Consider the following 16,973-nt stretch of genomic DNA (forward strand, 5'->3'; position numbering starts at 1 on the left):
ATGGCTGACTTCCGGTTGGGTTTAGAGCATGGCCCCAAGAGACTTTTATTGAAGTCCATGTGTGATACATATTCCTACCATATTTCATACATCTAGGTCAAACATACTGCGAGGGCTGCTTCATCGAAATTTTGTAGGGGGCGCTATTGAGCCGATTTGCCACTCTGAACCAATAAATTCATATTCTATAACTACATTTCGGGCTTGTAATCTGCTTGCCAAGTTTGCTTATGTTTCGAGCATTTTTAGCCTCTCAAAATTACCTTCGTTGTTAATGGCGAAGACTGCATCGCCATGGCAACGGCGTTCAACGAAACATCAAAAGCTTCATGAACTGGCATTATGAACTTCTTATATGTGTGTGGAACTAATTTGATATTGATTTGATTTACCTACTAAGAGAAACAAGCCAAAGTATAAAGACTTTAACTTCCTGTTACCAGTAGGTGGCGCTATGACTATGATTCAAAATTGGCCTGCAGATGTCTTCAGGCCTGGAGTCTAATCAAACATGTGAAATCTGGTAAAGATCTGATGATGTGGAGTCAAGATACATCCGTTTATTCGTTCATGGCGAAGGATCGAAATTCGCCGAGCCGCCACGTCGCCGCCCTTCGATAACTTCTTATAATCTTCACAATGAAGCATTATCAAGGTCTTAAGACTTTTCTGACAACATTTGAGAGGGATCTAATTAATCTGTGAGGAGCAGGATGTCAAAGTACAAAACTTACAACTTCCGGTTGCCACTAGGTGGCGCTATTACTATGATTCTTAATTGTCTTATAGATGTGTTCCAGTTCAGGATGTTATGACATATGAGAGATTTGGAGCAGATTACACAATGTATGGCCGAGTTACAACAACTTCCTGTTTCGCGGCGAATGGTGTTTTTTCGACGCCCCGCCACGGATACATAGTTCGATAACTTTTTGATCTTTGAGTAACTTTTCACTGCCAAGGTCTCAAGAGCATACTAACCAAATCTGAAGTCAATCGGTTCAAATCTCTGGGAGGAGTTCGTTAAAGTATGACGCCTTGAAACGGTCTGAAAACGTCATAAAATTCAAAATGGCCGACTTGTTTGGTTTGATGAAAAACTCCAAGAGGATTTTTTGTGCGTCCCATCACGGTCCACATACCTACCAAATTTCATACAGCTTGGTGAAACCCAATGTTGGGGCTACTCAATAGGGGGCACTATCGAGCCAATATTTCATACCGCAGCTGGACACCCCAATCAGACTGCAATTTTCGCAAATTCTGGCTTGCGTGCCAAATTTCGAAAGTTTTCCAGTATCCCAAGCACCTCCTTTTTGCGACGAAAGACACGCAATAATAATAATAAACAATCGAAAAACAATAGGTCCTCCGCTCCGACTACGTCGGTGCTCGGGCCCTAAATATTGTAATACACGCCATTCGAATACATCTAAGCAACACATTAATTTGAATGAATACACACATGCAATTATAGTTAGATCTATGGCACACTATGGGGCAGTGATATTATAGCCCTGTTCATTTACGCATTCATAGTCTGTGTTCTTTTTTTCTGCATTTGGCAGTTTAAACCGTGTTGCTTTTATCCTGTATTATGACTTTAACATTCTTCATATTTATTAACTAAAAAAACAGGGTTAAACCTGTTAAAACCTTGCAAACCACAAATCCTGCTTCATAGTGCAAGGCCTTGGTGAATGCTGCCAGAATGGCATTTTCCAGAAAGAAAATCTTCAATATCCAATGTTTGTTTGACAACAGAGAATTAAACTGGCAGTGATCGTAACCTCCCAGAGTCTTTGCCAACACACCTCTGCTGGTGACTGAAAACTCATCAGTGGGGTGCTCTTTTGGTTTTGGCAATGAGGTGCAATCTGAGTTCAGAAAACTCGTCCAATGCTTCAATGTGACGTTATTGCACATCCCTCCAGAATAACATGCTTTTTCGTGAGGGACAAATAAGTAATGGTAATCAGTGCAATAATGTGATTATTAACATGCTGCACTCCTGCGGCGGATGCCTCAACTCGAATCAAAACTTACTGAGTGGAGTTTTAATCATCAATGCAGAGATGATGAAGCAACCAAACAAAAAGTTCACTTCATATTCATCTCAAGGAAGACTGCTACTCTATAAAGCACATAATTAGACAACAAACAACAACATTTACATAACCCTGATGACTGTCACGTCTATGTAACCATTCATCTTTACATTATTCTGAGACTCACTCTGTGGCCTTGAATGCTATAATTTCCCCCCAAGCACAAATAAATGATGTCAACCTAGGAAAACAAAACACATCATACAACTGTTTGAGTATTCAGGATCTCCTCCTCCTCCGCAGCAGCAGCTACACTGACAGTAAGGACATGTAAGTAATTATATAACAGGACAGACGAGCAGTACACATCAACCAGGTCACAGCCTCTAGTCCCTGATTACACATCTCCTCACCCTTGTTGACAGATGTGCGCTGCACCACAATAGCATCTAATACATAATCCAAGCAGAGCCCTTTAAACTCTCTGTGGTGCATAGTTTATAAGAAATAGCATGCCATGTTTGGTGAAATGTCTCATTTTGACTCCCAGTCTTATGTGAAGCACGTTTTGTAGTCCACAAATAGGTTTTACTTCTTTTTTTTCTTCTTCCCTCTTTAGATCCGTTTTTGTTTGCATTTTCCAACTGTGATTGAAAAGAGACACTTATCTCCCTTTTATAGAGGGAGGAGAATAATGTTGTAACGGTAATAAAAATCAAACGGTGTAGCATTTGTTTGCCCGACAGTAGGTGAGAAAAGTTATGCTGTAGAAAATGTATTTCCCCTGCAACAGTGCAAAAGATAAAGACTTTCCGGCTTGGTATCTTTTTGCCCTCAGGGTGATGCTCTTTTTTTCCCACCTGCCTGTCTGGGTAAAAAAAGCAGTTTTGCAAGGTGATATCATACTTGCTATCAGTTCTCGAAAATTATATGTCAATCTAACTTACCCTGATATGTTTCTATGGAGAAGACTGTCAGGAAGTACGAGTACCCCAGCTAGGGACAGTGCAGTTAAATGCTCCTCCTGTGCTCAGGAGATTCTGTGTTCTGTGGAAGGGAGACAAGTACTATACAGGTGAGAGGTTATTTCCTCTACAGTGACAATATGTGTAGAAAGAGATGCTATCGGGTGCTACTTTTAATTGGGTGAATTTGAGGACATGCTGTGCATAAGTGTATGTTTGTGTTCGATTGGTGGGGTATCATCACAGTGTCTGGTCATACTTATGCTTGAACTAAAACTTATTTTCTTCGTGCACTGCACAGACTCGTGTGTGGTAATTGACATTTAGTGTGTTTCTTGCAGTTTTTTAGTGGGGGTTAATCCTAGGGCATGGACTCCTAGCATGGTCCGAAAGCTGCTGTCACTTGTCCAATACGGATACAGTGGCAATGCAATAGTTCAAAGGTCAGTAATGGACTGGGGGAATAATTAAGAGTTGTGCCACAAAACTGTAGTTTTAACAATGTCCTCATACAAGTTGACCTTGTGGCTCTCCAGCCTTAATGAGCACGGGGACCGAAGAAAAAATAAGAGAAGAACAAAATCATTATTTTGAAAATGAAGTCCTTTCTTAAAATACTGCCTGCAAGTCTCTTCCCCCCTCTATTCCCATCTCTCTTGTGGCCCTTTTTTTTTCTTTCTATCTCTTTGTATTTTTCTCTGTCTCCTGTCTGTTCGCATACAGCTCTCAGGACTCCGTGAGCTAACTGGTGATAAAGAAACATTCTGGATGGGAATTCTGATGCCGTTGACCATTGACTCCGTCTGTCGGGATGTTTCCTTGGAAGGCAATGTGAGAGGCTTTATCTATCAAGTGCAGGCATGTGTTTATGTCTGATATCGGAAGGGTTAGGGCCGCTTGAAATGTTCAATTAACATTAAAATGTGCCTATGACATAATGCCAAGCACAAAGAAGAGGAGAACAAAAGCTCCCAAATTGCTCTGGGAATTCAGCTTGAAAAAAAAAGACTGAGAAAGTCTAATGTTGTCCTAATGTTTGTGTTGGATGAGGAGCAAATATGAAGACATTTTAAAATCAGCTTTGTTTTTGTGCATTGTTTCCTTCTTGTGTGTGATAGCGAAAAACCAGTTAGGTTCTGAATGCAATCTCCTCTGCTTTCACTGCAATCCCAAAATCACTTCATCTGTATGAGATTGAAAAAGTGAGGGATACCAGGCCTCCTCATTTTCTCAAGTTTACTTGTAATGGTTTAGTAATAACTTCCCAGCTCCCCAAAGTTATTACATTCTTTATTCTCTTTGCTATGGCAAGAAGACCAAAGAGATGAAAAAAATGTAAGCGCTTCCTCCTTTTTCAGTGATGTTTGTCAGCTCTAAGAGGAGCGTTAATGATTACTGTATTTTCAACCTGGTATCAGAAAGATGACATTCATGGCTACTGCTGAGGACCATGATGTCCTTGATGAGTTGGCAGAACATATGAAAACCACCTAAGTCGTGAAGTTGAACGACATGCAGTTGTAGCAACACAACCATGACATGAGGGTCTTCTTTTATCTCAGTGACCTCACCTTCATGGCCAAGTCCCCCTGACTGGGGAGAGTGATTAGTGTGGTTTCACAAATCAACCTCCTTGAGCTATATGTAGTGTTCTTGGTCCTCCAGCACTTCAGACCCCTGATACGAGGGATGTATGTGATGGTGAGGACCGACAATCGCACCACTGCGGATTATATCAACAAGCTGGGTGAAATTAGTTCCGATGCCCTGTTGGGTATGGCGGAGAGCCTGTGGTTGTGGGCCTCAGAGCACCTGTTGTCTCGGAAGGCTCTCCGCAGTCTAGAGAACGAGGGTGATGTGTTCATGTTGAGAGGCTGACACCTACCAGATGAGTGGAAGCATCACCCAGAGGTGGAAAAGAGGAAGTGGATCTGTTTGCTAAACCCCCCTCTGGCCACTGTATTAATCCATCCCTGGCAGTGGATATATTTGTACATGTGCCATGGCCAAAAAAGCTGCTTTACGCTTTTTTCCACTGCTCCACTCCTCCTTTCCTGTTGGGGAGTGAGGCAAGAGCAGTTTTAAGGTCATTCTGTTAGCCCCAGGTCGCTGCTCGGCGCTATGGTATGCGTACATTCCTAAGATGATGGCCCAGCCCTGGACCATCCCCTAGTTCTGGAGGGCACTGTCTCAGGAAGCGGGTGCGATAGGAGCGTTGCCCACCCTGGGCCATCCTCTCCAGGCTTGACTCCTCAGAGGGACAGGCTCAGGGGGGCTTCACTGTCTTTGCAGGTTGTGCAGACCATCCAGGCGGCAGGAGCGGTATTCACCATTGCATGTTAGGGGAAAAGTGGTCAGGGTTCCAATGCAGATGCATGGAAAGGAGGCTAGATCCCCTGTCCTGTGCAGTTGGGTCTATTCTCTCCTTTTTACAGTGTTTGGTGGATAGAAGGCTGTCTCATGTCAATGTTTAAGTATATGCAGCAGCCATTTCTTCATGCCACCAGACCAGTCTTTGGCCACCCTCTTGTGGCGCTGTTCTATCAGAGGGTCAGTAGACAACGCACGGTGATACCTGCCTCCCCCAATGGCAGTGAAGGGTCTCTTTGAGCCTCTGGAGCATTCTTCTCTGAAGGCGTTGTCCTTCAAAACAGCTTTGCTGCTTGCAGTGACCTCAGCTGAAAGAGTGTGTGACAGTCCTGTAATCTGTAGTCTGTGCATCCCAGTTGCTTGCTGCGTTATGGGGACTATAGCTAGGCTACCTTCAGACCAAATCCCTCCTTTGTTCCAAAGAACCTAAGGAGTTATTTTTGGTCAAAGGTTATACAGCTGAATGTTTTTTTGTCTTCCCCCCTATGTGGGGGACAGGGAGACAAATTTACATCTGCTTTCCCCAGTTTGTGCATTGGCATGTTTTGTTGAACACACAGACCCCAATGGACAGCTGTTCATGTGCTTTGGTAATGTTGTTGTCAGCCCTATCCAAGACATGCCTAGCACAATGGCTTAGTAAGTACATGTTCCATGCCTATACGAAGGCGAAAAAAGACCCTCCTACTGTGGTCTGCGGAAATTTGACCTGCAGCTTGGCATTGTTGGCGGTCTAGTCTGGTGGGGTGTCAAGAATATATGTACGGCAGCTTCCTGTTTGACGCCTTCTCCATTCATACGGTTCAATAAGAATATATACAGATGTTTGAAAGAGATGTTTTCACAGCAATAAATAATACACATAAGAGAGGTAATTATGACCTGTTTAACTTCCTAACATTAGCTCTAAGCAGAGTACAGTACAAACAAAACGGCTAAATCCAAGATTTGGGATTCTTTTATTTGTTAATCCTTTGAATGGTGTGTTTTTATGCTAATAACGCTAACTTCAGAGAGGTTGAAATTATATTTGGGACCTGGAGCCTTGTATACCAGCTGCTATACCAAAACAAAACAACAAAAATAATATGTGTCAGCCAACGCGGATCATCAGCAATCGGTAATTGGTATTGGCAAAAACATGTGTTCTGGGCATTTAAAAGTTATATTTGTTCCTTTTTTCTTATGTGCTGATCCTAACTGATCCATGACTCAAAACCGTGATAAGATCTGAACTGTGACTTTTAGGATCAGATGCAACCTATTAGAATGATTTCAATAATCAAAAAAGTGCTTATTTTAAAAATAACTAATTATTACACAATACGCTGACATTATTATTATTCTACTTTTTTTGCTTATTTTATGTCATAATCATACCATAATGAAATAGTATTACATCATGCACAAAACCTTAAGTAGGCTATATCCTCATGGTTTCCTCAAAAGATGTTTTGAGTATATGTTTACATTAGTGATTTTGATGACCGGTATTACAGTATTTAAAACTACATCTCACATAAAATAATTCCATTAAATGCAGACTATTGTACATTTTATTTACTTAAAGGTAATGATGTTGCCAATTTTTGAGTTATTATTTCATTTTCATACAATGAAACGTTCCGTATCTTGTTCACAGATGATACATTTAGTTTACACTGCCTGTTGAAGTGTTGTTCTGCTGCCCGACATTACTTTCCCACTTCACAAAGCTGAAAGTCACAATACTCGTCTGCTGTAAATATGCCAGAAGCTTTGGTAGCTAATGATCACAGCAGTTTGAGGATGTCTGTCACCCCTTATCACCCTGGTGGGAGAAGACAAATGTTAGGAGAGCTAATTCAGCATGCACAGTCTTCATCACTGGCAGGCACTGGGTAGGCAAAGCTTGCCAATCATCAGAGCAATTCCAACTTTCCTTAACTTTCAATAACTAGGCCACGACTTTTTTAAACAAATACAAATGTTCTTTATTAGAGCAGAGTTTTAGTTGCCCCTTATCTATCTAAGTTTTGTCATTGTTTATTTAGTTTTACCCGGGATATGAGATTCATTGCTGTTATATTGGTGTTATCTTAATGGCACATTTCATCAAGGCTTTGTTTTGTCATCTTAAAATCTGCATGTCTCGTACAGTCAACATGTTAACATATATTTAAACTAATTCTGGCTCAGAATGTACCTGGTGGAAGTAATTATACATACTTGTTGAACTGGATTTTGCACAGTATTTTCACCAACCTTGAGAATCTTAGGCAAGGTGAAAAGGTAACCACTTAATAAGTAATATCACATTCCTCCCAACAGTATGACGATGTACAAACCATGATGTGTGATAAGCACAATTTGTGATAGGAAGTAATGTACCTGCTTCTACAGCCCTCACTGTGATATTGTGCCATCCTGCGGTCTCTCGGTCCAAAATCTTTTCCAGTGTGATGGCACCCGATCCAGGATCGATATGAAAGATCATCTCCTGGTCCGTGGTCCGATCGATGGAGAACCTGTAACAGCATACACGAGATAAGACATAGATGTTAAAGATAAGAAGCTATAAGTGAGAGGAAGGTGAGAGTCAATAATTATACAGGAATCTCAATTTTTAAGTAATTTTATGAAGTTATTCATTTTTTGCTTCTTAAAAAAGGACTTGGAGATTTTACTTCGGAATGCACTAAATAATAACAACTCATATAGAAGCGGCCAGGGTTAAGGTAATTATAATTTAAAAACATTTACCGGATACTTGTCGCCAGTCGAGTGACCCTAATATTGCAATGTGTCTCTTAACTGCAAGTGGCTATAGCACTTTCTCTGCCTATTCAGAGTAAGAATATAATCATTAAATTGTCATTGTGCGCTCTAGAAAAAAACACAAATGCAACTTTCCTTCCTGGGGTACTGGGTGCTGGGTAAAGATTGGTGAGTCAACAAAAATCCGCTGAAAGGTTTCTTTGTTCTTAGTTACACACACACACACGCACACACACACACACACACACACACACACACACACACACACAGTTGGTTGGCTTACTCATGCCCACATAAACCATAATAATGTCCCATGGGCATTATAAGCTCTTAAGGCCCCTCTGACAAACATGCCAGCCAGCAGTCTCCTGTATCATGAAAATGACGGTCACATGTATATAAAAAAATTATTTCAAGAGAACTATATGCTATATGCAGCAAAAGGACTAAAAAGGTGTCTGATCACACATTAATTTTCAAAATAGTGTGGATGTAGAATTGCATTGCATATTCGTATTTAAATCATATCAGCACATGTCATTATATGAAATATTTCTTTCACTGTTTATAGTTACAATGACCTGAAGATAATCTGCTCTGGGAATTCATCTGAACAGTCAACATTTAGTGAACCATGTGTTTAATATACTGAACAAGGGTTACACACAGTGATACAAACAGCCTACGTGTATGTGTATGTTCATTCTATCTGTCGGTGTACAACACTGCTTTAAATGACATTGCATCATATTCAGGGCAGTGATTTGATTTGGCTGAAATACATTTATGCTGGTCATTAACACTCCAGAATAAACAATTACAACAGATTTCTATCTCCTTTAACACAGTTTGAATAGTCCCTTTCACCCTTTGTAAACAATGATGCGCGGGGAGTTCGACAACGGTAGTACAGCAGAGTGCAATAGCTTGTCAAGCTAGGCAAGGACATTAACAACCAAAGATCACAGATGCAACCTAAACAAATTGATCAGTGTTTAGAATACAGATATATGTGTATTTGTTGGAGAAACCTAGTGTGTAACATTACACCAGCAAGAGCAAGCATACAAGTCACTTGATGCTTGCAACTATGTTATCTGTGGTCATTTACGCTACGTCAAATACCATGGCGCTTTGTAGTGGCCACTGAGATTTAAAACTCAATAAACTCAAAACAAACATGTTCAATAGCTTGCAGCTATAGATGCCACAGGTGTTTGGGTTTAACGAGTGACCGTGTTAACCGGTGACTCTCAGCCGACTGTGTCCATGTTTGCTCGAAGTGACGGCAGTTGAGGAAAACAGAAGATGTAGGTTTTCTCTAGTATAAGCCTTCAATCAATTTCAAATACATAACTCATCTGTCTTTATTATCTACGCCAACCAATTACACAAGCCACTCTTTGCAACCACGGGCACCAGCTAACATAGTCATTTGTTTAACTGAAAAAACCTGGTGCTCTGAAACGGTCATAATTTCGTAGAAGTTTGCTGTTTTTGATGATGTCTGCTGTAAAAGGGTCTATTGTGCTGGCGATATCTTGTTTTATCTTTGTTTTTCTTTCAGTACAGTCCAGTTTTCAACAGTACAAAAAAACAACTCTTAATTGGTTTTGGCCATCCGTGTCTCCCTACGTGCATACCATCACTGTTGTTCAAAAGTAAACAAAAAATGATCCTTGGTTTCCAGTACATGACAGTTTTTGTGGGATGAGAGTAGGGGGACATCATCCCTATGTTTTTAGTCTCTTAACAATCCTTTGAGTCTTTTCACCATTGGGATAAAATATGCACTTTCTTTCCAACACAAGACGCCTACATCGCAAAGACCAAACTTGGCTGCGTCACACATGGTTACTCACATCCCCACCACAGGCTAAGTAGTATTTGTGTCCTTTAAACTAGAGAAATTGTTTTATCTTGTTTGTTTTGCAAGACCTTTTGACAAGTGCATCTGCCAGAAGTTTGATAACCTGCTTGCAACGTTGTATGTGAGACTTTCTCTGTTTTAGTTGTTACATGAGGAGTGGTTCCAATTGCAGACCTCTTAGCAATAGAGGGCATAGTCTTGCTGATCAGATCCACAGCGCAGGCATATTTTGCACTAAAACCTCATCACTCAGGGTGCATGATTATGCAGAGTTCAGAGATGCTTAACGCCAGAGGCCACAAGCTCACTAACTTTGCCCAGTAGGTGGCCTCTAGCCAACTTCTCTCTCTCTCACCCACTTATCCACTAACTGAAACACATGCACACACATAAACACACACACATGCACACACACGCACACACACTCATATATGCTTGTACACGTGTCACACGCACAATTTCAGCTCCAGGCTGCCAAGACACTGGTGAACGACAGCTCTGCCATTGTGTTGTACTTTATTACACCTGAAACTCTGAGCCTCATGCATTTTTAATCGAGGTAATTTGCACAGGCACTGCGTGTCTCTGTGTGTACTCTGTCAGTGAGACTGTCTTAGCCCTTATCTACATTCCCCTCTCACACTGCAATTGCTCATCTGAGGACATATAAACCATAGACCTTGGTACAGAAGATTACCAGACGATATTGATTTTATCACACACAGTGATCTGAGAGCAAGAAGAGACGTACAGCGCAGCTTCATCCGTTGTACAAGTCCCACTATTCACCGTTTGCTTGGGCTTTCACTCCATCTTTCAGAGGAATTGTTAAAAAAGGAAAAAAAAGGAAAAGCTACCTGCGCATTTCCTTGCAACTAGTGAGTTATTGTTCTTTAGAGTTCGATTTTTCATAGTAGACATTTTGTTCAAAAAAAAACACGATCTATTGTCGTAAAGTAATATACAGTTCATGCAAGGTGCACTAAGTGCACAACTGTAGGTTTGTAGATTGAATGTCCATGTGACAGTGCTGCAGAGTCCAAGTCATATAAAAACAAGGTAGTCATTGTCATGCAAAACATTGCTCTCTAATATTAGTATTCCATTTGAGCAGTAATCTTTCCACTGCAATAGTTTATTGCCAATGTTTTGGTTGATGTATTTTATCAGACTACCCACTGTTGCGAAAAGCACCTGTGTGCCTACAGTATCTAAGTACTGTTTTGATATTATCTCTACAGTTTCAATCTTTCAGAGACAAAAGAGTTTCATTAATGGCACATTTAATATGATCATCAAATAAAATCATAGATTCACACCAAAGCAGCCTCAGTATTACTGGGTCAGAAGAAATTCTCTCCTTTAAAGCGCCAGTCTGTATTTTCTAAGCAAGGAAAATCCAGCGATTGCTTGCATCCGAACGTGCGTGCATCAGTGAGTGAGTGAGTGAGTGAGTGAGAGGGTGAGTGACTGTGCACCTCTTGTTTCCATAGCTAATATTGCATTCTGCTGCAGCTAATGGAACTACACACACAGCTATTCCTTGCCTTTTTATAGGGCTTCAACCTCACATTTACACGTTTTTGCCTAAATAATTGCTTGATTATGAGCTGGAGCTGAGACGCGCCTTCACAGAGGCGGTGCAGGAATTAGCTGCATAGATTAAAATGAGAGGGTGTGAGACGTGCAAATAAAGTACAGGTCTGATACAATTTCGGACCAAACGGGTAGATAGACAATTGTGAGTTGTGTCCATTCAGTCACACCATACAACCTGGCGGTGATCTGCCCTCTACTGACTGCCCCTTTATAGTTGTCTCAGTGGCAGAGGTTTGCATTCCATTGTGGACCCTGATTGTGTTAACACATTGTCCTATGTTATCCATATGGACAAAGTACACACCGATCAAGGTTTGAGAATATAACAAACATGTAAAACTAACAATTCACATGTAACTCAAGGGACTGAAATTTTGCCATAACCTTTTTTTCTGACACAACAAGTAGCTCAAGTCTGGTAAATATTCTACCATTCTAACAGTAGGATGAGTTCTTGGTGATTTGGCCTTAGAGCCCTTGCCATACCTGACAGGTTTATTCTTCACATCTGGATCCCTGGCAGTGATGATGCCAACCGTCGCTCCTACTTTTGCATCCTCCTGCACCTCCATGATAGTGCCCTCTGCTGGTTGAAAGATGGGTGGCTCGTCTATGTCCGACACACTGACGCGAACAATGGTCTGGTCTCGGAAGGAACCCAGGTCTACGAAGCGAGGGTCAACATGCTTATTTACTGCCTCCACAACAACATTGTGTGTGCGCTTGCTCTCGAAGTCCAGTGGCTAAAAGAAAAACAAGATTCTGTTTCAAGATTGTTTCCTTTAACATAAGCCATTTAAAGTGGCATCATGTGTAGTACTGACACTGATGGCCATAATATTGTAACAGTACTAATGAATGATAGCAGCACTTAGCCAATGTATTAGTGTACACTACTGGTGCAACGGATCATAAAACTCAACGTTCGGCTCCAATCACGGGTCAGAGTCACGAATCGGATCAGCACAAAAGCAAAAAGGCAGCAAATATAACTTTTAGTGATCCCTGATCACGTTTTTTTTTTGCCGCTGATACTGATTGTCAATCATTGAAGATCCATATTGTTGTTTCATTATAGCAGCTGGTCTACAAGGCTCCAGACTCATTTTAATCACATATTTTACTGAATATTGTCAGATAACGATCGTCAATAAACTTTATTTCTCACCGCAGTGGTTAACGTTAAACTGTGTAATTAATCCGCAGTTCACGTGCGTGCCGAACTGCGACGAGTAATCCGTACGGATCAACCGTGGTCCGTTACACCACCAGTGTACACGTATTGCTTCTCGTTCGAGTTGATGGATTCTTTCCAGTTATTGTTGCGTCTGCATCACCAGCTTACCACTAAGTCAACACCGTTGGTAGCTAAAAAGATAAGACATCGTTGACAGTCCATTGACGCAAAACACTTCTGCTGGCTGAATATTGCATGTCCATTCTGCTATTCGGCCTGATTCACAACAAATATGTGTCACTTAGGAGAAACACTTTTGACATCTGTGTATTTCAATGAAAAGATACTACTGCTAGCATTCTGCATTTTTGTTTAAGGTTTTGAAGAAACTCGGCACAGACAGTACCTGTCAGGCCCCAGTGCGAAACTAATGATCATCAATCATCAAAGACCAATCATCTCTCTTTCTACATCTCCTCAGACGTGCATTGAGTTTCTCTGTCGGGAACAGGGCCTATTAGTTGTTCAGCTTATTGACTAAAGAGATTTATCTGCTGTGAGCAAAAAGACCCGAAACTGGTTTTGTTGATTGTCAAGCAGCAGATGCCCAGTCACTTGCTGATTTCTAGCCAAAAGAATCCCAATCACTTTTCATAGGATTGTACCATATATGGTACATATATAAGGATTGGTGTGTGTGACAAGGAAGCCTGATATAATATTTAAAAGATTCATTTAAAAAAAACTAGCATACCTGGTGATGGTAGCTACTTAGATTTTTGAGTTACCCTTTTCCAGCGCAAACACGCCATCTCTTGATTCTCGTTTATAATTTGAAACAGAGGAAGGAATATCTCTAAGCCTGATCATTTACGTCATTGGTGGCATGCTGTGGAGGAAAGACACTGAATAAGAAGATATTGTGTTTGCAATGAAAAGTATTTGTATGTTGTTTTTTTTTTGCCTTTTTACTGGTGAAAATCAATATCGGCTTAACAGACAACAGAAACAGCATTGCAGCATTCGTTTAAGTTAACTGTACCTTCTTGATGGAGATAACAGCTTCCTGTGTCTCTACATCTGTGGTGACCTTGAAGAGCTCCCCTTCCTCTTTGATCAGATAGCTCATGTCTGTGTTCTCTCCCATGTCTGCATCTGTTGCAATGACGCGTCCAACTGGTGTCCCCACAGCGGCCCCCTCTGACACAGAAAACTGGTACATCTCTGGTACATGGAGTAGGTGGCCGAAGGTGGAAATCGCATTGACGGATAAAACAAGGAGAGTTTGGTTTAGCAAATCAACAGAGGGAAGACCTGAAAGAAAACCAGCGTAGGAGTAATAGAACACCACAAAAGAGGAAGGATGAGAGACAAAGGCGACGTGGAGAAGAAGAGGAAAAACAACGGCAGTGGAGGAAAGATAGATGGATGGCTGTAGGTGGAGAGGTTGGAAGTGAGAATAGTGGTAGAGGAGATGGATTGGGAGCAGAAACAGAAAAGAAGGAGGAGGAAGGGATGAGAGAGTAACAAAGATAAAGAAGCTAAAGAGAGGAAGAGACGGGTAGTGAACAAAATGAAGTTGGGTTGGGATTGTAATGAATGAACAGCAACAAGTAGACCTCAGGCGGTTATTGTAGGTGTGACGATTGCATTCACATAAAAGGGAGTGTGCAAAATAATATTTTGTCCGTACACATCAATGTCTTCCATCTGAACACATGACAGTAAACAGTAGCCCTACTTGTATCGCTGTTAAAATATAATTACATCAATTTAATAATCAATTGTAACTGTGTTGAAATTACATTAATAAAAGATAACAACAACAAAGCAGGTATTATAGTTCGTAATCTGCAAGTTCAATTATATGATGACTATTATTTGTGCTGACACATGTAGGCAATCCTAAATCTGAAGTTCTGTTCAAATGACAGAACAGACTGAATAAAAAGTATACGATCTGCCAGAGTCCATTATGAACAAGATACAAAGATAAAAGCAAAAAAGATGAAACTTTATGTGAACACATCAAAGTCCTTACATATACAGAATGTCATCTTCCCTTGCATCTTATTTATGAAGCTGCTTTCCAATCTCTTTATATTCCCTCACACCACACTGATGATACTGTAATCCTGCAGGGTTTATCCCTCTGACTGGATAAATAGGATTTACTGAGATGGAAAAAAAGGATTTGTACAGAAATAAGAAAAGGTGTGTGGAGGCATATCAAATACAATCCACCAGGTTGTCAGATCCTGTTCCCTCTGCTGTAACAGAAGTAACAGTCTTCTGGTTTAAATCTAAAAAAAGAGGGCAAAATGAAGAGTAGAAATGAAAGCAAGAAAAGGAAGTGGCCAACTATTTTAGTATTTTATTCATGAATATATTAATAACATGTCAGTAATTGGGAAGAACATTAGTGGCGAGGGAAATCTGACTTTTAAATGCACTCACTTTTTATTGTGCTACAAGTACTTCTGTTGGTCCAATATGTCAAAAAATAAATGAGACTCTTGAAGCTGTTTGCTCTGAGGAGACTTTCTTTTAACTCTTTGTGTGGTGAGCTGCATGTTTTACCTGTTACGCATCTGTGCAATTAAAAGATAAGTAAAAGCTATTCAGCCCCAAAACGACCTGACCATCATAAACACGTAACATTACGATGAGGGAACAATAAACAGTATTGATTAAGTCATCTCTTGAGCCTCGCTTCAAAAGACGTATCAATTCTCCACACTTTGTTAGGTGCTACAGGTTCATAGACTCATGAATTTAACTTAGTTGACTTTCTTGGACTACACACAGGCCATTCGTTATGGTCTCTGATGCCGCCACTGCATATTGGTGTCAGTGGCCAGCAGGTTGTAAACTATATTGCGTGTCTTTTATCATCCTCTCAGTGTTTCTCATGTGTCGGCTCATTGCTCTCCTCCATCGCTGAACTCTCACTTTGGTCTTTTACATTCTCAGACATTTCCTACCTGTGTCTCACCGTCTCTGTCACTTGCCCTAAAGTAAGATCATGTGCAGGAGACACTCACTCTGTGGGAAGCGCGGCGGGTTGTCATTAACATCTGTGATCACTATGGTCACCGTGGTGGAGCCGGAGAGGCCGCCCATTTGTCCTGCCATGTCTGTTGCCTTGACGACCAATTCATACCGTTCCTGCGTCTCACGATCCAAATCTGCCACTGCTGTCATGATGATTCCTAATGCGTGAGGGATGGAGGAGAGATCGAAGGAGAGAGACAAGAGCGAGAGAGTGGGGAAAAGTAGGAGTAGTAAGTGAGGTCACGGGAAAGGTTGCATTAGTGATTAGCAGTTATATAAGCACTGTATTATGGAGACATACAATGTATATGCAGCACATTCCACTTCCCCTCCTCAGGCTGGCTGGATTGAAGAGATCGTGTCACAGTTGCACCTCTGCTCATACAACATTTTTTATGGCTCAGCTGTATTAAAAGGAATAATATATAGGGGTGGAATGAAGGCATGCCTCAGTCACACCGACTGGCATCAAAACTCATCCAATGAAGACTGCACTAAAACTTAAGAAGTGTATCTCCAAAGGGCAAGCAAGGGACATGGAGAAAGTGATATAATATATATATATATATATATATATAGAGAGAGAGAGAGAGAGAGAGAGAGAGAGAGAGAGAGAGAGAGAACTGTATGCAATGGCATTGTTCACTCCAGAGTGCATATTCTGTTGCATTTTAGCACAGTTAGTGGTGAGATGAAAACAGAATCTGTCGGCAACAGAACAAGATTTTGGCATCGGCAGCGTTCTGGTTTCCATTTGAAGTCTGTTTGAAGTCCAAGTGCTATTGTTTAGGAGGCTTCGGTGGCAGAAGAGTTTAAACGGCTATCGTCTGACAACGATCTAGCTTAAACATACTGGCAACTTGTGACGCAATCCGGTTGTAGAGGTCATCTCTCAACTTTTTTCTCGCATCTCAAGTTGCTAATCGGATTGAAGACAATGACCGGGTATGGGAAAGTGTCGATCCAGATATCAGTTATCCAGATATCCACTGTCTACACTGGAACCACAGAGACATTGGACCTTGTCTCCAGAGGCTTATCGTGGTCAGACTGAGCCAATAGGTTCCGAGATTATATGTTAGATGTGACTCTGGACCACAATGTCTTGTTGTCATCAGGACGAAAAAATATGG

At 41.1% G+C, this 16,973-nt stretch overlaps 1 protein-coding gene across 1 annotated transcript in view; it reads right to left on the minus strand.

The window, feature by feature from the left end:
* Positions 1–16,973, minus strand: part of cdh22 (cadherin 22) — a 154,312-nt gene that overhangs the window by 34,306 nt on the left and 103,033 nt on the right. Inside the window, exons 6-9 of the mRNA XM_031848850.1 lie at positions 15,831–15,998; positions 13,829–14,010; positions 12,096–12,352; positions 7,754–7,890 (exon numbers count right to left, since the gene is read on the minus strand). Of these exons, the coding sequence (XP_031704710.1) occupies positions 7,754–7,890; positions 12,096–12,352; positions 13,829–14,010; positions 15,831–15,998 (744 nt within the window). The remainder of the gene's footprint in view (positions 1–7,753; positions 7,891–12,095; positions 12,353–13,828; positions 14,011–15,830; positions 15,999–16,973) is intronic.

The sequence above is a fragment of the Anarrhichthys ocellatus genome, unplaced genomic scaffold, assembly GCF_004355925.1.
Source record: "Anarrhichthys ocellatus isolate YVR2014 unplaced genomic scaffold, GSC_Weel_1.0 scaffold1, whole genome shotgun sequence".
Lineage (NCBI taxonomy): Eukaryota > Metazoa > Chordata > Actinopteri > Perciformes > Anarhichadidae > Anarrhichthys > Anarrhichthys ocellatus.